Raw genomic sequence first — 25,512 nt, 5'->3', positions numbered from 1 at the left:
CCTCCGGTAACACCGGTTACATGCACGCCACGCCTCTGCCTGCCATGGTCTATCCTCCTTCTTTATCTTTCGCTGAGAGCGCGGACGTCGCACATCCTCAAATTTGATGTCCCTCAGCTTCAACACAAAGAAATCGACACAAGTTTGGGGGCACAAACAAGACATTTTGTGTTTCGGCGGAAATTTTCACAAGTTTTATTTTTACACTTACGGTCCCTATTTGAGAATTCGGTTTCTTTTTCTATACTACATAAGCTGATTACAAATGGAACTCGATTGCTTATATAGATTTCCTTTCTTTTCTTTCTTTGTTCTAATGTTATCACTTTCGCACAGGAAATAAATGTGAATAAAAGATTCAATAATATTTTTTTCTTCTTCAAAGTCCACTTTATGCACAGATAGGCTAATCGGGACTAATTCAATAATAATATATAAATATATCGGAAGAGCGAGGCATTGTGCGGTGGCACGCCTAACGACGGCCGTTCTTGCCGAGGAGGGGAGCAGAATCATTCGTTGATTACGCCATTGGCCCGTAGACTATTTCTGATTGGACTCTCCTGTGTGCACCCTACTTCGAAACCGTAAAAATAAATCTAAACCGTGTGTGCGGAGGATGTTTTGCCATACATTTACAGTTTTCAGTTTCTTAGAACTTAAAATAGTTAGGTAAGCTACCTTAGGGAGATTTCAGACCGAAGCGACACGCAACAAACGGCAAGCAACACGTGTCTCGTTGTAACAGACTCTCAGAAATAAATCCAACTTTTCGAACCGAAGCGACACGAGTTGCACGTGTCGCTCGGACTGCGCCGTTTTCTCAATGCCGTGCATCGTGTTGCTCCGGCCATTGTTCACGCAGTGAATGTTTAGCTTTAGACTAAAGGAGCTCGTGTCGCTCGTGTCGATGTTAATTCTATATGTCGCTTTGGTCTGAAAGCTCCCTGGCAGTCAAATGAACATGAAATGTTTGTAGAAGTACAAATATCTTGGCAAAGCTTTGATCTACAATCACATAAGTTCTTTGGGGGTCCCGGGTTCGATACCCGGTGGAGGCACATAGTGGTTCGGCGGATCCCACTTTAAACTGAAGGCCCAGTCCCGATTAGCCTTACTGTGCATAAAGTGGACTTAAAACACCAAATCAATCAATCAATCAATAAGTTCTTTGGTTCGAATCTATGGTTAACTGTGAACAGTACGGTACCTAGAAATTTCTTATTTAAGCAGGTTTATGGATTTTTTAAGCTAGTGACACATTTTACCACACTTTCATGTATCTGGCAATTTTTTTAAGGGTATCATGACGAAAAGCCATGGCCATGCATAATTTTGTTTTGTATTCATTCATATAATATGTAAGGGGCCTCCCCGATGGCGTACTGGTAGCATCATCATCTTGTAATCAAGGGGCCCCGGTTTCGATATCCTGTGGAGGCACATGGCACAGTGGTTCGGATCCAAGTTTAACCTGTAGGTCTAGTCCCGATTAGCCTTTCTGTGCATAAAATGGACTTAAAGCAACAAATCAAATCAATATAGGTCTAAAGTAAACACTTACACGGCTAAATTTTAAAAAAAGAAGAAGTTATGTATATCATATCTACATTGCCGCTCCATTAACAACAGGAAGGTGAAAAACTTGCAATTAATTGATCGATTGGTTAATTTGCTTTATTTTACTTCGCCTTTTGTGCCACTTTTGGCTAATTTGCGAAGATGGGGATGAGTGATAATATGATGAAACTGATCACAAACATCCATGCCCAGGCCAGAATTCGAACTCGGGATCCCTGGCGTCGTAATGCGATGTACTAACCACTCCGCCGCGGGGGCCGGCAAACTTGCAATGAAAACATTTCGTGTGCCTAAAAATGCTTTCCTTGGCAAGAAGTTGACTCGTTCTCAAACCTCTTACGAGCAATCGAAAAATTCGTTCTGGCCATTTTCTTCCACGCTTGGGTCAATTTTACATCCTTGCTTGGAACACTTCGCTAATCTTCCGTAGAGGTCGCTTCAGCAAACTCCAATTCAAGCTCACAAAATCACGTGATCTAACTTCGTTCGCGACGTGCAAGAAATATTCTTTGGCTTGAGCGTTTAGTCAGCTCACTACGTTGTAGCAGTGCTGTATGGGGAAAGGGACTGCATTTATCTGTTTCAGTCTTGTGTATGACACGTGAAGTGAGTGACCCGAATTTAATAGCTCGTGTGTAAACAACTTTTTTTGTGTGTTGGTTTAATTCAAGTTTCACGCTGGATCAGTTCAATTTTATGATCGGCTACAAGTAGCAAGGTAAGCTAGAAAGTATTGAGCAATTCTTATGTTGGTTTTTAGCCTACGTTTAACAGTAATAAGAGAAATAGATTCTACTTTTTAACCATAAAAATAAAAAAAACAGTAAATAACTAACTTTCTTACCCCACTACTATAATTAAACAAATGCAAAATTATAAATGCAGAGTATTACGTCAAGATTTAGATCAATGTGGTTAATAGAAGTGAACGTTGTATATTTTTGTAAAATAAATCACGAAAGTAATTTATCAAAATCCCGCTTTACTTGCCGAGAATCAGCATGTATGCATTCGATGATATTTGTAATTGGCAACTCGTTTGTTTCTTTTTCCTCTGTATTTAAAGGTGTGTTGTTCTTCAAGGCTTTTAGCTTGTCGAGATATCAGTTTTATATATGCTATGAAACCTAAGTGTGTCTTTGTGTCTTGTAAGTCCTATACTGTGCCTTCCTTTCGAGAAATTAATGTGCAAGGGCCAATCTGCCTGCGTAATAAAATGAAATGTTGTAATATGTGATAAATCCATGTTGTATACTGTAATACATATTTTAATCTGCGTACATTATTTATACGAGTATCCCTCCCACATTTTACTAACTTTTTTGATGTTACTTTTATTGGGGCATTTCTCGCTAATCGGTGTTGAGGAAGAAGCGGCTGGTGATGTTGAGAATAGGTTTAATGACTCCTTTTTGTATGAGGTTATGTATATTTTAAACGTCCATGAGACACTTTTATCCGCCGGTTGTTAGGTTAAGCAGTTAGAATCAGTAGCTCTATAAATAGTCTGAGGAAAAATACTATAATGAGTAGGTCAGGTAACGAAGTTCAATGTCTTTCTAATGATAATTATGGTGAGAATACATTCTATCGTTTCCGCCTTCTACCAATACCTTTTTTTGTCGTGTTATAAGCACTAAATGTTTACGAAAAATCTATGGGGAACTGTTGTATCACAGATCCTTTTAATTTTTTGAAGCTTTAGCCACTTTTTATATTGTCATTTGCGTCGTTGGCAGGTAACATCGTACCGTAATTTTCAAGTATTTTTCCTTTGGAATTTAAAGATGATGTGTTCCTGATATCTGAATCCGGTGCGAGCGAAGTGGCATTAAGTTCTGTGCCGGCTACGAAACTTGTGAATTTTTATGTATTTGAAGAAAAATAAACATTCGAGTGCCTTTTTTTGACCTTGAAGATTCGACAATGTGGAATATTTTATGACTCATAAAAGCTTTGTATTATGCGTACTGTTTTAAGCAATTATACACCCGGTCTATTATTAAACAGCAAGTTATTGCAACGTAATGTGCTGATAGACGAGGCATTTGCATTTCTTGTTCTTGAATTATACCTAGTACGTGGTTTTCTTCAGACGTTAAAAGGAATAAATACAGTCCGTAGATTTCAATGGAAGGTGTGTTTTAATGGTTATTTCCCATTTCATTGAACTGGGCAGTAAATTTTATGTGTTCAAGGTTTTAAGACTATTCGAGAAATGGCAGTGTTGTTTGCTATTTCGATATTGGTAATTTTGGTCACTGTTACGATTGCGTGATAATTTTTACAAATATAATCGGAGTGTGTGGAATACGTTTAGAATAACGGGAATGGTTGTGGGAGTAAGTATGAAGTCTGAAACTAATTTTAGAGTTTAGAAGAACTCTGAAAGTATTAACTTGAGGAATCATGTACGTATGTCGTGAAAATTAGGTTGTGGAAGTGACAGCGCTCGTAAGTAGACACTGTCTGAAGCGCTTTTTTTTTTTACACATGGAAAGCTTGGTATATATAGGTGATGAAGGAAAGTGTAGAAATAGTAAGACCATCGAACCTAACGTGTACTTAAAATGTATACATAGTGAGACTAAGCATGTAGCGGCTTAATGATGGTGCTAAGAGCACCACGCTTGACCAGCCAAAGCTATACTCGTGTACTGTAAGCGGAATAAAGTCTCCACGGTGGCCGAACACCTTGGATTATAGACACACACGATCGCGCCTCCGTCGGTTCCAGGTGCGGGCATGGGTTTGTGAATAAGTTGTATACGGCGTGGTGCTAAGCACAGGGGAACACTTTACCTTTTTACCTTTACAGACAGCCAAGTCGAGACGCACTCGAGGCAAAAATAATGTAGCCCAGATTACTAAAAAACCATTGGGAATATTTAAAACATGAAGAGGACCAAATTTATAGAGAGTAATGGTGGCACTGAAATTTAAAAAAGTCCCGATATGTCCACTAGTTTCAGAGATATGGACGTTTTCCTAAAACCCTGCATATTGAATGTTCAAGGGGGCGTAGGGGGGAGGGGTGGGAACTTTTCGGAAAATACATCTCTTATGATGGTCTAACAATACACCAAAATTCAGCTTTCCCGTAATTAGTTCCGACAAATATCCTTCGTTTACTGGGCTAACCAATAGCGTTCGTTTTAGGAACTGACAGTACTATTCTCAAGCCCACGTGGAGTAAATGTGATGTTGCCAATTTAGTTTCTTTAGAGATTTCATAACGTGAGGTTGCTGTTAGGTTGTGTTGTGCTATTTTTATTTTATATACAATATGGAGACCTTGGGAGTGCAACGTCGTTGCAGTTCGTGTTGGATGTCTAAACACTGCAAGTAAAAGCTACAACAGCGCTTCTCAGAAAAACAGGTAATGGCTCGAAACCATACGTGTCCGGTCGGTTTCATCTCGAGCTATCTCAAAGATACCGAACTGACGTTCGAATGAATACAACAGCTACGTTGAGTAGAATGGCTTAATCATAATGCACTATATTCCTGCGCGGAAGATTCATGCACAGTTGCCATTCGAACAACCAATAGGATTTCTCAGAGCCACTCGTGTTTGTTTACATAGAGTTCGTTCTTACAGCGGATAGAGAATAACTATCTGACATAACTTTGTCCTCCTAATAATAATCATTATTTGACCGATGATTTGCAAGCATTCGCACACTGTTTACCCTCTCAAGGTAGCCTCCATTTACACATTGACTAGATCCTGGGGGGTAAAGGCGGCCGGAGCGTGGTGCTCATCACACCACCCCCAAAATGGCCGAGATCGGGAATGTGTGGGGCTCTACCCCAACATCCCCTAAATGTGCCTTCATGGCACGGTGCTATATCCACGGGGAACTTTACCTTTGCCTATAGTCTGTATAGGTGTTGATAAAAATATACTTGCTTACAAAACTAAGTAAATAAGTGTATGTGCGTCGTCGTGTGCGTGTCTACTTTCGAACGAATGCTTTGCTTTTATTTGTTTATACGGCAGAACGTGTGCTGGGCTAAATGTTACGCGTAAAGAAAAATTACTTCTCAGTCCGAATGAAAATTTTCTTTTAAAGCATGTAAATAACAAAGCCTTCTTTATTGATTAAACTAAAACTATCAAATTTGAACAGTCTTTTTTGTATCACGCAATTGACAAAGAGGAGAAAAATATGTTGGACTACCAAACTGAACGTATGAGCGCATGAGTCAGGCAGTGTTTCGACGACTCGCTCGGCGTAATTAACACAGCCTCACAGCTGATTCAAGGTCCCGCCAGTCGGAAGAGTTCGCTGGAAAGGTATAGTTGACGTCCTAATTCGAACGCCACTTTACGGCAAAGAAAGTTCCGAAAGATCAGTTTCCCTGACAGGGGCCCAGGTTCGAATCCCTGCATGAGGATGGGTGTTCTTTGTGAGTGTCCCTTCATCAATTTCATCATATTATCACTCATCCTCATCTTCACGATTAGACAAAAGAGGCAGAAAAGCGAAGTAAAATAAAGCAAATCAATCAACCAACAAAGAACACGTCCAGGCCGATTCGAACCCGGGAAAGTTTTAAAATCCAGAATGAGTAAGAAGTCTCCTTTTGTTTGCTGTAATTTACCACATAGCCCCAGAGGTGCAACCACGAATTTTTGTCTGGGGAAGGGGAGGCAAGTACCAGGATATACGTACCAATAATAATACTTTTAATAATAATAATAGTAATATAATATAATAACATTATTATTATTGATTTGCTTTATTTTACTTTGCTTATTGCGCCACTTTTGGCTAATTTGCGAACATGGGGATAAGTGATATGATGAAATTGATGAATGAACACTCATATGCTCAAGCCGGGATTCGAACCCTGGACCAACATTATTATTATTATTATTAGTAGTAGTAGTAGTAAATACCCTCGTAAATTTTGCAAAAGGGGGGTAGAAGTTGGTGCTAAGGCATTTGTGTTCGAAGAAACGATTTGAATTATTTTTTCAACACGTTCAATTTCTCATTAATAATGGAAAACAAGTACGCAAGATAGAAAATGCATTCCAAATATAATTCATTTTTACATTAACACGATATTATGTTTCACAATATGCAACATGGAGTGACGTGGACACTAAATGGTGTACGTATTCAAAGTTTCTTTAATACATATTATATACAACATATATTATTTAAATACATTACACATCCAATTCATCCATCTCACAATAAACCAACAGCAAAAATTACATAAATTGTCTTTGAAATGTAGACGTTAAGTTTCCTGAAAATAATTGTTCATGCATTTAAAACAAAGTCAATTAAGACAAGTCTAATTTCTCTCTAGAAATTTACAATGCATTACAGAGAACAAAGATACATACAGTGATGGACAAAAGTATTCATACAGTGGAACTGAAAGGAAGAAAGGACGAATTGCAGCAGCTAGGAAAACAATAAGGAAGTCAAAACTGTTAATGCTTTACCATGTATGCACCAAACGATATATTGACAACAAAAATAAATATCAGATGCTGATTGTAGAAAAATAAAATACAAAACATTCTCAATACCCGCTTCTTTGGCTGGACAAAAGTATTCATACACCAACATAAAAGTTAACTTTGAAGAAAAGAAAGAAACAAATACCATGTCGTCATAATTTAGTATGCATTCCTCTGTTATGGAGAATAGCTGTCAGTCTCTTTTGCATAGAATGAACAAGAGGCGTGGTTATTTCAGATGTAATATTGTGCCGCTCATGCAAAATTACCTCTTTCAGTCTATTCTTGCTTGTTATGTCATGTTTTCGGAGTCTGGTTTCCAAATGGCTCCAAAGATGTTCAATGGGGTTAAGGTTGAGGGACTGAGGTGGAGTTTTGAGTGTGTGGGGAGTATTATATAACAACCAAAGGCGGACAATCTCAGCTGTATGTTTAGGGTCGTTGTTCTGCTGGAAGTAAAAATCATTCCCAAGACCCAAATGATCGATACTCTGCTGCAAATTGTTCTTCAGAATATCCAAATAGACAAATCTATCCATAGTTCCCTCAATAAAGACGAGTTCTCCAACACCTGAGGCTGACATACAGCCCCAGATCATAACGCCACCACCTCCATGTTTAACTGTGGCCAAGAGATTTCGAGGCTCAAGCTCAGTATTGGGCTTTCTCCACACCAAAATTCTACCATCACTATGGATAATATTAAATATACTCTCGTCCGTAAACAACACTTTATCCCAGATGTGACAGTCAGATTTACCGTCATTATTATTATCCTTATTATTCATGTATGTAGCGGTAAAAAGACGTGTTGATTCAAAGTGTTAAGTGTTTTAATTTGTAAGATTACATATTTGATTTTTGCCAAGCCGACGGGAGGAACGAGACATTCGCTTGTGTTAAGGGTGAGCACCTGAAGGGTCACGCTATGCGCCTAAAGCTTAGGAAATTCGACCGTAATGACAAACATTTAAATATCTCGGTTTCCAACGGTCAGATTCATGTGAAACTTATACCAGCGCAGCGGCATGTGTGCAAGGACAGATGTGTGGAGTTTCGTCACGATCAAGCGACAATTACGGACGCCAGATCAAATCGGTTCTAATTGATCAGTTTGTGGACAGCGATTGCAGTTGAGCTATGGCGACAGCGAGGCTGAAGCTTAATCCGTCTGAGTAAACTTCGGACACGGTCCGTCCTAGTTTGGAGACAATAGAGCGTGGTGGAATAACCTCTCCTGAAGCGTCGCTCCAACGTGCGCCTAGCGTCTCTTTTCAAAATCTAAATAAAACGAAGGACATGGTTTTTCGATACACAGTCTTACCGCGATCCTTGTAGTGAGAGCAGCTCCGTGCTAACTCTCCATATACAGTTTTGCCGCGATTCTTGGAACGAGAGCACCTTCGCGCTGCCTTCGTGTACAGTGGACTTTGTTGTGTTGTGCGAACACCAGTGTGTGTGATAGGCAGTAAGTCTACACGAGTGCGCCTACCTCGACCGCTGGGGGAAGTTGAAGCGAAACCGTGTTTCCGTGATTACCTTACGCCATTTATAATTTTTGAGAAACAAGGAACACCGGAAACAATGGCGGGCTAGAGGGAGAAAGGAGATGAGGGCGTTACGTCGATTCGCCCGACGTCAGAAGAAACTACGCCGATGATGCCTATCCGCCGCCATGGAGAGAGAGAGAACGTCGAACGCCGCCCTATTGATACGCCGATGATGTCTACCATCCGCCACGTTGACGCCCCGACGACGCCTACCATCCGCCACGTTGACGCCCCGACGACGCCGACGACGCCTACCAGCCGCGACAGAGAGACGTAGAGAGAGATGTTGACGCCCCGACGACGCCTACCAGCCGCGACAGAGAGACGTAGAGAGAGATGTTGACGCCCCGACGACGCCGACGACGCCTACAACGACCGCTCAGATGCGACGTCCGAACCGCGCCATACCACGGAGATCCACCGATCCCGAGAGGAAGAGCAGCCGGGGAACTAGGTGTTTGAACACGTTTCGCATCTCCATCGTCGCGACCAAGGAAACCTTCCGTGTGAATAATATGTGTTTTTCAATCGCCCATAACGACGCCAGGATGCACCTCGGAAGCTGAGAGTTGGTAATGTATTCATCTGTGTGATGGTCAGCACGTGACGGCCCGATTGATTTAGAGAACGCCCTTGAAATTCGTCGACATTTTGAAAACGCCCACTCAACTCGAAATTTTATATCAAACTCCCGTCGCGCTTGTCATTTGTAATCTATTCGTCTCAGGTCAATTTTTCTTATTCCTTGTGATATTTTTTTATGATATTAAATTCATTGTTGTTTGTGCTCCTTTGTATTTGTTTAAAGTGCGTACTATTAGAGTAAAGCGCCGCCCGCTTAATTGCATAATCTACTTGAGGTTTGTTCATTTTTATGTGTCAATGCTAGCTATGTCAGGCCGCATGTGTGATCATTTAGTAAAAGTATTTGCCTGGTAATGTGAATTGCTCGTCGCGGCGAAGTGTTTAAGTCCCGCCTGCTAGAGAGTATATGTTTGCGTCGCTCAACGGAGGTTATTTGTTATGTATGGAACCACGTGAGGTCTTGTAAAAGGAAAACGTCCGCCCACGTGAATGTAATTGCCGTTGAGACGCCTTTGTTTATACTGGTCAAGTAATGTATTGTCACCGCGCCGACTAGTTTCTTTTTAAAAACAAAAGGTGAACTTAAGTAAGGGCTGGCTAGGATTTAAGTAGCACTGGAGCAAAATCACAAATGACCTGATTAGACAAAAAGTAAGATAAAATTAATTGAGAATGCAATAATTAGGGCTTGTCGCCATAAAACCTGTACATGTCATGTATAATTTCTTGTGTCGATGACCCCATGAGGATTGAATCTGAGAGAGAATGTGAGAGTGCAAGTGTGGGGACCTGTAATGATTCCATTTTTGTTGGTTATGAATAGAATATACTTTTTATTTTCATGTTAATTTTGGGCTATATCATTTTCGTATGCATGTCGCTACCCGTGATTTTCAGGTAGGCAGCTAGCCGCTTCCCGGCTACAGGTAAAGAGGTGGTAATCTGAAAGTACATATGTCTTTGTGTTTATTCGATATGGCTTATCACTATGCACTGTCGGTCACCGGTTCCTACACACGAACTTAACCTGGACCGTAACGCTATTTCGCTTGTCCGAGGGAGATTTTGCCGCCTCTATCTAGGTAGTGGTTGCATTTGTTTTCCCGGGCAAGGGAGGGCGTAGCATACACAGAAGTCCAAACTTTTACTCACATACCCCTTTGCAAATGTTAATCTGGCCTTCTTGTTCTTCTTTCTGATGTATGGCTTCCTTCTAGGTACCCTAGCTCTGTACCCTGCTCGGTTGAAAAGCCTTCTAATACTTCTTGAGGACACTTGTTTTCCCAGGTGTTCGTGAGCATGTGCCGACACTGCTGATGATGTTAATTTTGAGTTTTTCTTGATCATTCTCAACAGTCCTTGTTTCTCTCTCGAAGTAAGTTTCTGAGGATGCCCAACCCTTTCAGTATTTATCAGCACTTTTGTGTCATTATATCGTTTGATGACACTTTGCACAATCGCACGACTTCTCCCAACTATGTCTGCGATTTCAGAATATGATTTCTTGTTGTGGTATAATGATATCATAATTCTCCTCTCTTCGATCGTGGTTTCCTTCCGTTTGCGGCCCATTTGACTTTCTGCAGCACGCCAACACCAAACCAACCACTTCTTTACACAGGTGCAATTGCAGTAAACACTCATTTGGCACTGAATGATGGAAATGGTTGTTTCACGAACTTTTTTGGGGGTTATAACCTGGCGTATGAATACTTATGACCATCCAGAAAGCAGTTTATCTAAGGATTACCCACATTTCTCATGACAATTTCAATTGTTTGCACACAATTGCATTGCGTTTCTATTCTTGCCATTCCAGTGGAGCATATGTGCTACAGACTTGACTTGCCTTTACGGTCTTCTTTGTATAATAACATGTTTCATTCAGACAATGCCTTTGTATGAATACTTATGTCCATGACTGTATATTGCGAGCGAACCGAGCAAGAAAATTTTTGGATCAAATTTTTTTGCAGGCTGAAATCAATATTGATTTAAAGGGGCGCAAATAATTTCACGGGACGCCAATGCATTCTCCCTTTTACAACTTTTGTGCCTCCCCGATGGTGTAGTGGTAACTTCGTTGCCTTGTGATCGAGGAGTCCCGGGTTCGATACCCGGTGGAGGCACATGGCACAGTGGTTCGGATTCCACTTTAAACTGTAGGTCAAGTCCCGATTAGCATTTCTGTGCGTAAATCAATCAATCAATTTTACAACTTATTTCCATTTAGATGGTTCGGCACCCAGGGCCGACTGTCCCTGCCCCCTAGCTACAGTTCTGAACTTGATAAGACCGAGAAAAGTAGGCATTGCGAGCAAAGCGAGCAAGAAAATGTTACGAAAAGTATTTTTATTTGCATAAAATTTGAAGTGGGAGGTAATTGCCCCCTGCAGGCACACTGAGCCATCAATGTTTGCCCCCCTAGAACTCATTTCCGTCCAAGGTGGGGGGGGGCAATGTCCCCCTTCTCCCTCCCTGTGATTGCGCCACTGCATAGCATTTGGATGTGAATTTTATGTAAGAAACTATAATTTTCTTCATGTCTCTCAACTTTTGCCCCTAGTCACGCAAACCACTGTTCATAGCTTTGGTAGTATTTTAAAATCTTCATTTTGCAATTAACATTTTGAATGAAGGACAGTCCATAAATTATATATTTTATAATATAATGGATTTTTGTAATAATTGACGTATATTTATTGACATTATATTCATGTATGTATGTGTGCATATATAGTGTCTGCTGTCTGTCTGCTCCTTCTCCTCCACCATTACGCAGTGATTTCGCACCCTGCGTGCACCGTGTACTCACTCAGCCATAGCATGACTTTGCACCGTCATGGATGGTCATGGATGTCCTTTAGCAACAATGCTTATCACGTCATCATGACGTCATCCTGGTCCTCCTAGTGTGTGTGTCGATAGAGGATAGCTCCTTTTAGTGTTTTTTTTTCGCAATTACATTGCGTGCAAGCTGTAGTATTTGACTAGCATATCCTGTTCCTGCAGAGTTACTCATACAAGTTCACGAACGGGATTGACCTGGGCGAACCCCACAATACGGTCCTCTAGCCAGGAACTCTGAATAAAACAGGGCAGTCGCTTTTAAAGGGGGCGTGGCCCACTCTGGTCCCCATTTAACGTCGCCACTGGATACATGGGCGGGTGTATGGTGAGAAATCCGAAATGGCAGGTTTTAAATAATGGATGATTATTGGGTCGTTATTGTGACGAGCTGTTCAACTAAGTAATAAGGCATTGTTTTCTCTTACCACTTTCGAATTCAGAAAATGGGGACAAAAATCGAAATTCCTACTTGAAATAATAGCCTTAAAGTTTAAACTTTTCGACCTCGCATATTGTGATATATTTTAAATCTGGCATACTGGAAGGGCATCTTTAGTCTTCTTTCGCGTTCGTAACTAATTTCCTTTTATTTTATCAAAATTTCGGGAGGGACTGTAGCCCCATCAGCTCCTGCGTACGCCTGCGTTTGTTGTAAAAGCGCATTTCTTTGCTTGTTTATTCTTGTTTGTTAAGGGGGTGCTGGCGCCATTGTTAACGTTTGGGATGCGTGAATAACTCGCTGCTTAAAAATAGTTGTTTTTTTCGTAAACTTTTGTCTGTTGCGATAGAAGTTGCATAAGAAGGGCGGAGTGCGTCGTCATGGGCTTTGAAGGAGTGAACACACTGCACTGCTCTTTCCAGAACGCATCTACCACAGAGCAGAGTTCATAAAACAACATTGGGAATGGCAGATTAGATAATTTCTCACGAGCACATGACACCATATGACGACACACCTACCTACCACACATCCGCGTAGCGTTCCAGCTCGCAAGAATATTGATGATTCAACCCTTGACCTTGTGTTGCGTTATCTCTTGACGTAGTGGCTTCAGCCTCAAGCGAGCGAGCGCGTCTTCAATCTGCAAGCGAAGAATGACATAACGAATCGTTCTGTGCCGGGATCTCGAAGGTATTCTTCCCTCGCACGCGAGTCACTGATCGTGTAAGTACGGTTTCTACACATTTGTGTCTGTCTGCCTGACCTTCGCACTGTAATCTTAAGCCATTGTAACAGGTGGGTGTCGGAGGAGAGCTTGATTGGAGGGGAGGGGGAAAAAAGCTGAGTGTTATAAAAACCGAGGGGAAGTGAATGTTTAACTGGCCATCAGTTTACGTTGTGCTCACTTTATCTGCCTTTTTTTATGTTCGTCCGTGAGTTTGTGGTCGATCGCAAGCGGAAGTAAACGTGCTGTTTTTGTGTTCTATAGTTTCCGTGGTGCTGGGTTGTCGTAGAGTTTGATGGAAGCCAACGTAAGTACTCGCATTTTGATTATGCTTCAGTTACGGTTTTCGAAAAAGTGATTTAAGTGTTGTTTCCGACTCTCGTTCCGATTTTGATCTCGGCGGCCGCGTTTTGAAGATCTTGTTCAGATATCCACTGCATTCCTCCTCTTAGTGTTTTTTTTTTAAAGGGCGCAATTAACAGGTATGATACAGGGCAATTTGTCACTAGGCTAACCTAGGCCTAGGGGCCAAAAGTCCATGGATCTGCACAAAAATGAGACCCCGATGGGGTAGAAGTGACAGACAATAGACTATTAAAATCTCTTAATATTGTGGTAATAGCAAAATAAAGAAACATGTCAAGTCCTTTTACTTACTTATTTCATGAAAGATGGAAGGAAGGAGTTTATAGCGTTTAAATAGCTTCTTACATCAGATGTGTCTACATTTTAAAGTTTACAAGTGTTATTAATACAGAACATTCAATCAGTGGAAGTGAAGTACCACGATAACAAAACTGTTTATAATAATAATAATAATAATGTCGGCAGGGTTCAAAACAAAAGATAGCCTGGAGGCTAAAATAATCTAAATCCCCTCCCTGCTCCTAGGTTCGAATCCTGTGGGCATCTGTGGCCAGTGTTGGATCCAGCCATTTTCCTCTGTGGGAGTTATCCCATCAAATCGTACTAATATTTTAAAATTTCCCCTTTGATATGTAATTAAATTCAATTATTTTGACTTTGTTAATTTTTATTTATTAATAAATTATTTTGAGTCTTAAATATAGAGAGGATAGAATCAGCTGTTACTATTGCTACAAGGCCAAAAAAATTACGTTCTACGTTGAATGAAAGAAAGCTAAAGTGAGCATGGTTGCCAAATTTCTCAGCTACTGTCCGAATGCTCTTGCAGTTTATTGAAATTTTCGGAGAAGGTACTTTTTTAATTTCCGGAGGTGATTTCCCACCACCCCGGACCACCTCCCTGAATTCATCACACTGTCTGCGGCAGAGTGGTCAACATAACGGTGCGAAACCAAAAGTCCCAGGTTCGAACTCGAAGGCGTGAGTGTATCCCGTCCTCCGCCACTTTAGTTCAGGAAGCATGAATATATCTTTGCCATGGCGTGCTCAAGTTTTCATCATCGTGGGATATGTAGTAGATACATTTTTCCAATTTTACGTGTATGATGTATCCGACCTCAGGGCCGGATTAAGACGAAATTGGGCCTGATGGTTGAAATCTTCGGTGAACAATAAACACAACGACTTTATAGTTACGTCACAGCGCAAAGAATAATAGTAACTGTATAATAAGTAACGCTGTGTCTAGGTGTCCGAAATTGGGGCTCCAAATTTCATTCTAAGATTAATTTTCAGGTTAATATAGCAAGAGAAAAATGTTCAGCTTTCGAAAATTCTCGTCTGTTTTCATCGGGGCCTATTTCAGGAACGGGCCTAATGCTGCAGCATCAATAGCACCCACCTTAATTCGGCCCTGTCCGGCCTACATTTTAAAATGAAAACTGGGCCAAAAGTATGGTTATCAATCTTATCCTGAACACGCCAATGATTTTTGTGTACATTTCTCAAGCCATGATCGATCATCGATCATCTTGCCGATTAACTTCCAGAGGAAGAGAATCTACATCCAATAATCTAAATTACAAGAAAAGAATATTACACCAAAGCATTAACTTTATTTTCTCATTTTGCCGTAATTAATATCTTGATTATATAGTGTAACTTAAATAGAAATATATATATATATATATATATATATATATATATATATATATATATAGTGTGTGTGTATTCACTGATTACTATAAAGGCATATTCTTATTACAGTGGAACTTCTCTGACGGGCAACAATGGGGAACGTAAAAATGCGAACACAATTTATCCATAGCCCGCTACGAGCGGGCAATGATTTATGATACATGTACATTTAACACATTCATTACTAATTGTACATACAATTTTGCAAAAAACTCAAGAGTTTGTTTCTCGTAAACATTGATGATTTCGACTTTCCTTGAAAATTTGTTTTTCCTGTCAGCAGTCTCAACACATGTGCCACACACTTCACAAGATAAGAACGATACGCATTTGTAAAACAATGAGCTTCAACAATTAGTATTCTTTAAGCGCGAAAAAAACACAAATACCTTTGACACCACCAAACATCGGAACTTTTGCGGGGAAAATATATTTTGTCCAATACTGCAACACTTTTATCTCCGAATTTCAGAAATCGCCATTGTCATTTCTCACGATTGTCCGTCGTTCGGAAGTTTTAAATTTACGCTGGGGGATAGTTTTCAGCAGTGGCGTAGCAACATATCGCTAGGCCCTGGGCAAGATTAGAATGCGAGGCCCCATCCGTTCCTTAAATTTGAAATATCAAAGTGAATCGATACAAAATCTTCAGGGATACGTCAGAAGATTATCATATTTAAATTATAATAAAATTACTGACGAAAATTATACAGGGTGTCCCACGAACGGCGCAACTGGGAATTAAGAGTGGCGTTACTTTGTAACCGAAACCTGTACATACATAAGTCATACACCAAATGTTAGCCCTGTCCAAGTAGATATTTTTAAACATAGAAACAACAAACTGGGTGCAGTGTTGTTCATGCAGTGTTGCCAAATGTAAGTGAAAGTGTACATTTATTTTTCCACAAAGCATGGAAAATAGCATGTCAAACATTCGTACGGAAATTTGGACGTCAATTTCCACCTTGGGTAGGTGGACTATTTCGCCATCTATAGTTCAGAGAAGAAAACCGATCGTTTTCGCGTATAGCCAATCCTGAAATGCCTCGTAAAGGCGTACCGGTCCAAATGGGTGTTTTAAAAAAAAATATTAGGTACAGTGGCAACACTGTTGATGTTTGAAGGCAACAAAAGGTGTGTTTAGTGATGATCTATGACATGGAAATACTGGAAACAGGAAAAAAAGAAAATGAAAATTATGGTGAAAAAAGTGTTACTTACCTACTCCTGGCAACCATGCAATGCGCGTAACAGGCAGTGTAGCTTTACAAAAGATGTTGAAAATGACAACCATTTTCCCTGAGGCATTCATCAACACGTTTTATCATGTTAGAAGCAACTTTATGCAAGGTTGATTGGTTTATATTGTTAATGGCTGTGCAAATGTTTATTTTTAGATCATCAAGTGTTCTTGGGTTATTAATGTAAACTGTTTGTTTCAAATAACCCCACAGAAATAAATCTGGAGACGTTAGATCCGGGGAGCGACTGGGCCATAAGTTTTTGCTTATAATGTGATCGCCAAAAAACTCTGCCAACATGTCTAAAGTTTCATTAGACGTGTGACATGTTGCGGAGTCTTGTTGAAACCAACAATCACGTTCATCACGTTCCAACAGAGAAATAAACTGTGTGATAAGGTCACGATAAACTATTCCGTCAACTGTTGTGTTGAAAAAGAATGGACCGATTATTTTTCTCCGCGAAATCGCGCACCGCACCACACACCGATCTTTTGTGGATGAAGTGATTGTTCATGTAACAAATGGGGATTGTTACTTGACCAGTGTCGAGAATTTTGACTGTTGACATATCCATTTAAGTGGAACCATGCTTCATCCGTGAAAAAAACCTTATCCAAAATATTCATACCATTGTCTCTAATAAAATTTCTAAACCACTGGGAGTAGAGTCCAGCGCAGATAATTCTGCCGTGCAATGCGCGACAGAACTAAAGAAGCAGTGTTGCTAATGGAGCAGATAGAAAAATCGCTGCGGTGCGCCGATGCACAGCTGTTACGTACAACAATAAAATTAGAGAATTCAGGTCTATCTAACGTTGAGTTTTAAACGTCATGCATTATACCAGGACTAGGATTAATATGTACTAACAAGTGACTATGTATGTAGCTACATACATATGGACTAAAAATTCGCAAAATATGAACTAACACATAAGTAAAATTACCAAAAATGCTGCAAAGAAGACTTCTTCATACGATTCCTTATTTGAGTGATTTCAAACAAAATAAAAAAATATATATATTATTTTTCATTGCATTAATGCACTGGTGGCGTTCTAACTTTTCACTCCCAAAACCCGTATACACTGGTATGGAACTGCAACGGCAGATAATAACATGCCAACGTGTTAAACCGCTACAATTGCACCATAACACTCCTCCTGAAGCAGTATTATTATTTCCTCTCTGAGATCGGCGACAGTCGGTTGCCTTTGTTGTACATTTACAAAGGATGCCGGCTTCCACAACAATAACAAGTACATATACTGCCACTAGACGATAAGCTGCGCGGCTTTTTCTTTTGTTATGAACCAGGGCCGGCGCTAGTCATTTTGCCTCCCTGGGAGGTGGCGGCAGATGCCGCTCTATTTCGACCCCCCCCCCGGTCATTACGCAGCAACGGAAAATTGAAAATCAATATATTCCTAACTAAAACATCAAAATATAAAATAAATAATGAGACTTCTTATGCTATTTCAAGACTATTCAGCGCAAAAGAATATCTCGCTCGATCACAGTTTTCAATAGGCTTATTTTTTTCTTCTCTTCAAATTTTGCCGCTCTGGACGATGGGACGGTTCGCCCTCCCCTTCCGCCGGCCCTGCTATGAACTTGGTCACCCATCAAAGCATGGCAATTTTAACACAGAAAACAATATGTATCGCATTAAGCAGCAAAAATGACAGCCTCCTCTATGCAATTTCTACAAGAACACGTGCCGGAGCCAGAGTTGAAATGATGTTGGAGCCACATAATTTATTTATTTTGAATAATTCCAAAATTATGAAATATGAACAATTTGTCGCTGCTGTTCGCTGCTCTCTTCCAAAATGCTTTATTGGGATGCTAACACCATGACTGGCTTCCTCCTTCATGAACTCGTGCACGTTGCTTAGAATTTCCCGAGCTTGGCTATGCAAGGTTTTTGATTTCAACTTCGACAGAACTGGAGGCATTATGGAATTTAACGTTCATTAGCAAACACACACTTTTACATAAACACACGCAATACACGCACACAACGTCAAACCGGTCAAATACTTAGTATAAAATAAAAATATGGTGCTTCCAATCCAACAAAACTCACCGCCACTTAACCTGCTTTCCCCTTCCGTGACAGAAATAGTGCTTCATTATTACAGTTGGCAACACTAGTTACTAGCTAGCCAATGAACATGCACTGCATAAAAGAAGCAACGACTACGCCGTGCTATATTGCCACATTGCCGTCCCTGCTGACCGGTGGGAACCGCGAGCTGGAGCGCTGTTCAATTGTTTTCAATGAAGTTTGCGCGAGTGTGTCCAGGAATGGAATGACAATATGGCAACAATAGCGAAGGTTTTCGAGCAGGGTAGAACACGTGATGCTAAGAGAGAGGGAGACGAAACGAAAATACGTTTCTACGCAACGGCAAATTTACGTGTGTGGCACTCTATCTTACACGTGCACCTTTGTCTGCTTCCTTCAGTTCTTGCACAGCCTGTACCTTATATGCACGTAGGTGCAATTGTGAGTTGTTGTTTTTTGTACACCTGACTGTGCAGCAAGTTTACGAACAGATTTCCTGGGAGATTGTGATATTCTCTGCTCCACATCCTGCAGCACACCTTGTGTCAAAACTGGTGGTTGTCTGTGGTAGGGTTTGTCATTAACTGATCCTGTTTCACGAAATCTGGAAACAAGTCGATATATCGTCGAATTTTCTGGAACACTGTTATTCGGATATTTCTCGCGAAACACACTTTTTACACTAGCGTACGATTTTGAACAAAAATAATGTTCCTCTCTTCCAAAGAGTACTTCATTTCACAGAACAATTCTAATCTTCCCCTACGAACAATGCGAAATGCACGGCTCAAACAGTTCTGAGTACACAACTAACTGATTCTTTTGTTCTCGTTCGGTGGGCGCTCTTATCGCATTGCATGGTTGCCAGGAGTAGGTAAGTAACACTTTTTTCACCATAATTTTCATTTTATTTTTTCCTGTTTCCAGTATTTCCATGTCATAGACCATCACTAAACACACCTTTTGTTGCCTTCAAACATCAACAGTGTTGCCACTGTACCTAATATTTTTTTTTAAAACACCCATTTGGACCGGTACGCCTTTACGAGGCATTTCAGGATTGGCTATACGCGAAAACGATCGGTTTTCTTCTCTGAACTATAGATGGCGAAATAGTCCACCTACCCAAGGTGAAAATTGACGTCCAAATTTCCGTACGAATGTTTGACATGCTATTTTCCATGCTTTGTGGAAAAATAAATGTACACTTTCACTTACATTTGGCAACACTGCATGAACAACACTGCACCCCGTTTGTTGTTTCTATGTTTAAAAATATCTACTTGGACAGGGCTAACATTTGGTGTATGACTTATGTATGTACAGGTTTCGGTTACAAAGTAACGCCACTCTTAATTCCCAGTTGCGCCGTTCGTGGGACACCCTGTATTTAATAATATGCAGCGGAGAAATTTACACTTGGAAGAGGTATATTCTTGCAAGTTTGTTTAACCAAAGTAGTAGGAACAGTACGTTTTCAAAGATGTTCTTGAGGTACTAAGACATAACAGTAGTGGTACTTGTGCTATTATAAACCCGAGAAAGGAAGAGCTCCCCCCAAGCAGAATTGTCTACACTTAAACCTAGCTCAACATGCTTATATGAGCTTTTTGCTCAAGTGTGGAACCCCCTCTAATCTAAGAATTTTGTAAAAATGCCCTCATGGATTCCATGAGAAAGGAAGAGCCTCTTAGATTGATGTGCCTATACTTACAAAAAGGCACTTCTGTGAGATTGTTGTCCATAAACTTGTCAAAAATTGGCCACACCTAAAACTAGGCCAAGACACACACACATACACACACATACACACACATATTTACTTCCAATTTAAGTTTAATTGGACCCCAGCCTCAATCCAATATTAAAACAATGCAATATGCAGAGCTCCTCTAGAATTGCTCTGTGACTCTCTCATTTCTTACATCATAAACATATGATTTTTCCCCTATATGGTGTCATCAGGTAAAGCCTCATGAAATTCACAGATAATTTTAATATTTGTTCTGTCACTCACCACAACTTGTTTTCTTTTTGAAGTGTTAATTACAAACATGGGTCTCTGTACCTTGAATTCATCTGGTGTGTAGTACATCTCAGTATTGCCAGTAGTAGAAAACAGTAAACAAAATTTGCTTGTTTTAGAGATATTCCAAAAATATATAAGCAACAACAACAGGGGCCATCTATGAGCAAATGTCTGAACTCGGTGAACACTTGGGAACAGGTCAACTTTTTTCAATACTACATCATTTTTAACTCTTACTGTTAGTAATAGGGAATGGTAGTAAGCATTAGACAAAGTACTTTGGAGCCGAATATGCCTTTCTTAAGACGTCGTATATTACTAAAATATCTTTAATTCACATATTTCTCATACCGCCGTATCTTGTTCTATTAGGCCTCTTCAAGAAAATTGCCAATTAGTGAAAATTAATTGAGCACAACAGGTGCTAATAGGGCAAGCATACAATGATATGGGGATATGTGAATTGTTGGTTTCTTCGATTCAGATAAATGGATCGAATTGAAACTGGGATATTTTGCATTTTTTTGTAATCTATTCATATTTAGAGTCAGGCTTATATCTGTCCAAGTTGTTAAAATCAATACACATGGCATTAGGTCAGTGCCTTCTGGGACATGCATGTTTGTGCTAGGTCAGTGCCTCTGAAGGCCGCTGTGAGCATTGGATCAATACATTAGTACCTCGGATTCCCGAGGTGTGGGTGTGTAGGGAGCATTGTGGTACGATCAATACTTGAGGAAGTTTTATTTGCCTTCAGCAATTGCCTTGATGGATTAGTTCCGGAGAGTCCCGGGGACACGGCGCTGCTGTACTGATTGCATGTACACCTAACAGAGAAACGGGAGGTACGCACAGGAGAAAATACTCCAGCCATGCAGAGTCACCCCCATAAATATAATTATCCTAGGATCAAAATTAGTGACAGAATAGAGAAACAAAAATTATAATAGGGCTTGGATACAGCTACCAGCCACTATATTTTTATTTTGAACACAGCACTTAAAACTAAGTCAAGATGCACCCCCACCCCCACCCCTACACACCCACCCCTACCCCCACCTACCCCCACACACACCTACCTACACCTACCCACCCCCACCTACCCACATCCATACATATTTACTTCCCGGTCCAGTTCTATTGCATCATGTTCTGCAATATTAATTGATTAAATGCTTATGACATAATGTGCTGATGTGGTGTTTTCTGATTGGCTCTGTAAAACTATATAAGGCAGGGCACAGAGCAGATTCCTCACCTTTGCTGGATCGGCAGAGGAACCCACATCGCGGGGGATAGAACCTGAACAGGCTCCACCAAAGTATAGGAGACTTGAAGCATATAATTTGGCGGAATAACCCAAGTAAGGTCATAGAGACAATATACACTAATACAAATTTTTGGCAGAGGGGGAAGAGGGGGGGAAAGCCCAAAGTGGATCCTAAATACAAAATAATTAATATCTCAAGAACTAATTGACATAGAGCTATGCAGTTTTTTTCTCTGTACTGAACCCAACTGATTAAGCATAGAATTTTGATCATAGAAACAATATACACCGATGCAGTAAAAGCCAATTTTTGGCAGGGGGGCCAAAGTGGTTCCTAAATACAATATCTCAAGAACTAATTGACATAGAGCTATGCAGTTTTTTTGTCTGCACTGAACCCAACTGATTAAGCATAGAGATTAGATTTAAAACCCAGGAAATTTTATATAAATACCAAAGCGAGAAATATTAACACACATACATACATACACACATACACACAGCACAGTGCTGAACCCAACTAATCCAGTATAAAGTTTTGAATTGAAACCCGGGAAATTGTATATAATAAACAATAGCAAAAATGCCGAATCAAAAATATTGCAATCAGTGCAATAAAAATATATTTAGCTCTAATTGGGCTAGACACCAAAAAATTTGTAACCCAGGCAAATACAGAACTCCCACAAAAATATGCCCCAAATGCAATAGAAAATATAGCATGGAATATTTCACATATAAACATAAAAATACTTGCTCTGCACAGTCATCAACATTGCCCCCACAACCATCCACATCTGGTCTGAAAAGGAAGCATGAAGCACCTGTTAATGCCAGAGCAGCAAAGCAGCCACGCTTTGCACCCATCCATAGCAGTTTTAATGCCCAACTTAGGGATTATCGGTTTGTATCAGAGCCAAGATGTGGGATTGAGAATTTCTTGAACAGTGTAAAACCTGATCTGCAGGCAATTCTAAATGCACAAAATGGCTCTTATAAGCTGTCCCTCAAATTGTATACTCAATATAAGAAGCCAAATGGCACAAAATTTACACAGCCCCACATGACAGAAACTGTACCTGTATATTCAAATGCAAATTCAGACACAATAATAAACAGTTTAATAGATCAATTGAACATTAAACACTCTGAATTTGAGGCAAAAGAGTCTGGATGGAGCCTATGCGGCTTTCCGCACAAGTTATATGTTAATATTTCTGAATTCTGCCCATTACAAGGATCTACATATTTGCCATTACCTATCAATATTAAAAACAGAAGAGCCGTGGTTAATATAGAAAATAATGATAATAAATTCTTTTTGTGGTGTATTTTAGCTGCTTTGTATCCAGTTTCAAGAAATTCTCAGAGAATAAGTTATTACAAACAACATGAACATGATTTTGACGATGCAATGGAGGGTTTAGAATATCCAATGTCTCTTCAGAATATTGATAAATTTGAAAAAAGGGCCAGGGATATGAATGGCAAACAATTATCTATTAATGTATATATTTGTTCCACTGGTCGTGATAATTGCTTGATAGATCCTCTCAGAATCAATGATGATAATTCTGCTGTTCCGATTAAACTGCTCTTAATTGAAGGGGATGGCACATATCATTACACTCTGATACATAATTTTGAAGCTTTAGTCAGAACACAACTAGACAAAACTAATAGAATATTCAGAATATGCGGAAGATGTTTAACTGTATTTGATGGCAGGAAAATGGTGAATGGGGTTCGGGAAGAGAATACAGAAATTGCTAAGAACAAATTAATTGAGCATCTCAAATACTGTGGGAACCATAAACCTGTTCATATGGTGATGCCCAATCCAAGTGAAAATTGCAAATTCAAAAAGTTTGAAGCCTTGTTGGAACACCCAGCATATATTGTCTGTGATTTTGAATCAAACCTCAAATCTCTTGCATTTTGTAGCCCAGATCCTGAAGAATCCTCAATTACACCATACCAGCTACATGAACCTTCCAGCTTTTGTTATGTGGTTGTACAGGATGGTGTTGTTACCAAAATAGATTCATACATGGGGCCAGATGCCATCAAAATATTTGCGCATAGAATAGAAAATGAGTGCCGTGACATAGCATATAACATCTTATTAAAATCAAAACCCATGTTGCCTTTAACAGAGAAACAGATTGAGGATTTCAACAATGCAGAAAAATGCCCACTATGTGATTCCGAATTTTCAGATACAAATATCAAGGCGCATCACCATTCTCATACAGATGGTCGATATAAACAGGCCCTGTGTAATAGCTGTAATATTAAGATCAAGAGACCAAGATTTGTCCCCATATGTTGTCATGGAGCATCCAATTATGATTTCCATCATCTAATCAGGTACGAGGGGTTTGAGAAGGAGAATTTAAATATTTTAGCTGAAAATGATGAAAAATATATATCTATTAGCAAAACAATTAAAGTTAATGGAACTCCTATTCACATAAGATTTCTTGATTCTTACAGATTTTTATCTGCTAGCCTGGATACACTGGCCACTCAATTATCTGATGATCGATTCAAAATCACACGTGCAGTGTTTCCAAATCAGGACCCGAAATTAATTAGGCGGAAGGGTGTATATCCTTATGACTATGTCACAGATTTTTCTAAATTTAATGAGTGTTCTCTGCCTCCACAAGAAGAGTTTTACAGCAAAATCAGAGGATCTGGAATCACTGATGAAGATTATCACCGTGCCCAATTGGCGTGGAACAATTTAGAATGCCGGACATTTCGTGATTATCACATGGCATATTTGAAACTTGATGTGACCATCTCAGCAGATATAATGCAGGCATTCAGAAAATCTTGTGTGCAAAATTATGGACTGGACCCAGTGTATTTCTACAGTGCCCCGGGCCTAGCATGGGCTGCAATGTTTTTAAACACCAAAAAGCAATTGGATCTGATCCAAGATCAAGATATGTATCTGTTTATGGAGCAAGGTATAAGAGGAGGTATGGTGCAATGTTCTCAGAGATATGCCAGAGCAAATAACAAATATATGCCTGATTATAATCCAGCACTGCCATCAAATTATATATTGTATGTGGATGCAAACAGCCTCTATGGTCATGCCATGATGCAAAAACTGCCATATGCAGGGCTTGAGTGGGTCGAAGATTTCAATATTGAGGATCTTCAGGACTTTGATGACAGTGACTATGGCCTCTTCTTAGAGGTTGATCTGACAATTCCTGATGATTTACACAACAAATTTTCTGATCTGCCCCCAATTCCCGAGGTTCAGTGCTCACCTGGCTCTAAACAGAAGAAGCTCATGATGACACTGGAGGCAAAACAGGGCTATGTCACATATTACAAGAACCTCCAGTTCCTGATGAAACATGGTGTTCAAGTGACCAAAGTTGGAAAAGTTTTGAGGTTCAGGCACTCAGAATGGTTGAAACCATACATTGATACAAACACGGAGCTTCGAACATCTGCAAAGAGCGAATTTGATAAGGGCTTGTTTAAATTGATGGTCAATTCTGTATATGGCAAAACAATTGAAAATGTCAGAAAACATACCAATGTTAAAATAATTACTGACCCCAGCCTGAGCAAAAAATTGGTTGCAAAGC

General features: G+C 39.9%; 1 protein-coding gene across 5 annotated transcripts in view; it reads left to right on the top strand.

The window, feature by feature from the left end:
• Positions 1 to 2,076: 2,076 nt before the first annotated feature.
• LOC145998919 (1-acyl-sn-glycerol-3-phosphate acyltransferase alpha-like) overlaps positions 2,077 to 25,512 on the top strand; it is an 80,552-nt gene continuing 57,116 nt past the window's right edge. Inside the window, exon 1 of one of the 5 annotated variants that reach the window (XM_083135688.1) lies at positions 2,077 to 2,299. Coding sequence is in view for 1 of the 5 variants with exons in the window: in XM_083135687.1 (XP_082991813.1) it covers positions 13,513 to 13,524 (12 nt within the window). In the remaining 4 variants the exon portion in view is untranslated. Of the gene's footprint in view, positions 2,300 to 13,071; positions 13,217 to 13,270; positions 13,289 to 13,350; positions 13,525 to 25,512 lie in introns of those variants that run through there. The other 4 variants (XM_083135689.1, XM_083135690.1, XM_083135691.1 and 1 more) reach the window with 4 other exon arrangements.

This window comes from Lepisma saccharinum, chromosome 14 (genome assembly GCF_977018435.1).
Source record: "Lepisma saccharinum chromosome 14, izLepSacc3.1, whole genome shotgun sequence".
Classification (NCBI taxonomy): Eukaryota; Metazoa; Arthropoda; class Insecta; order Zygentoma; family Lepismatidae; genus Lepisma; species Lepisma saccharinum.
The sequence above is the reverse complement of the archived record's forward strand: the minus strand, read 5'-3'. Positions and strand labels throughout refer to the sequence as shown.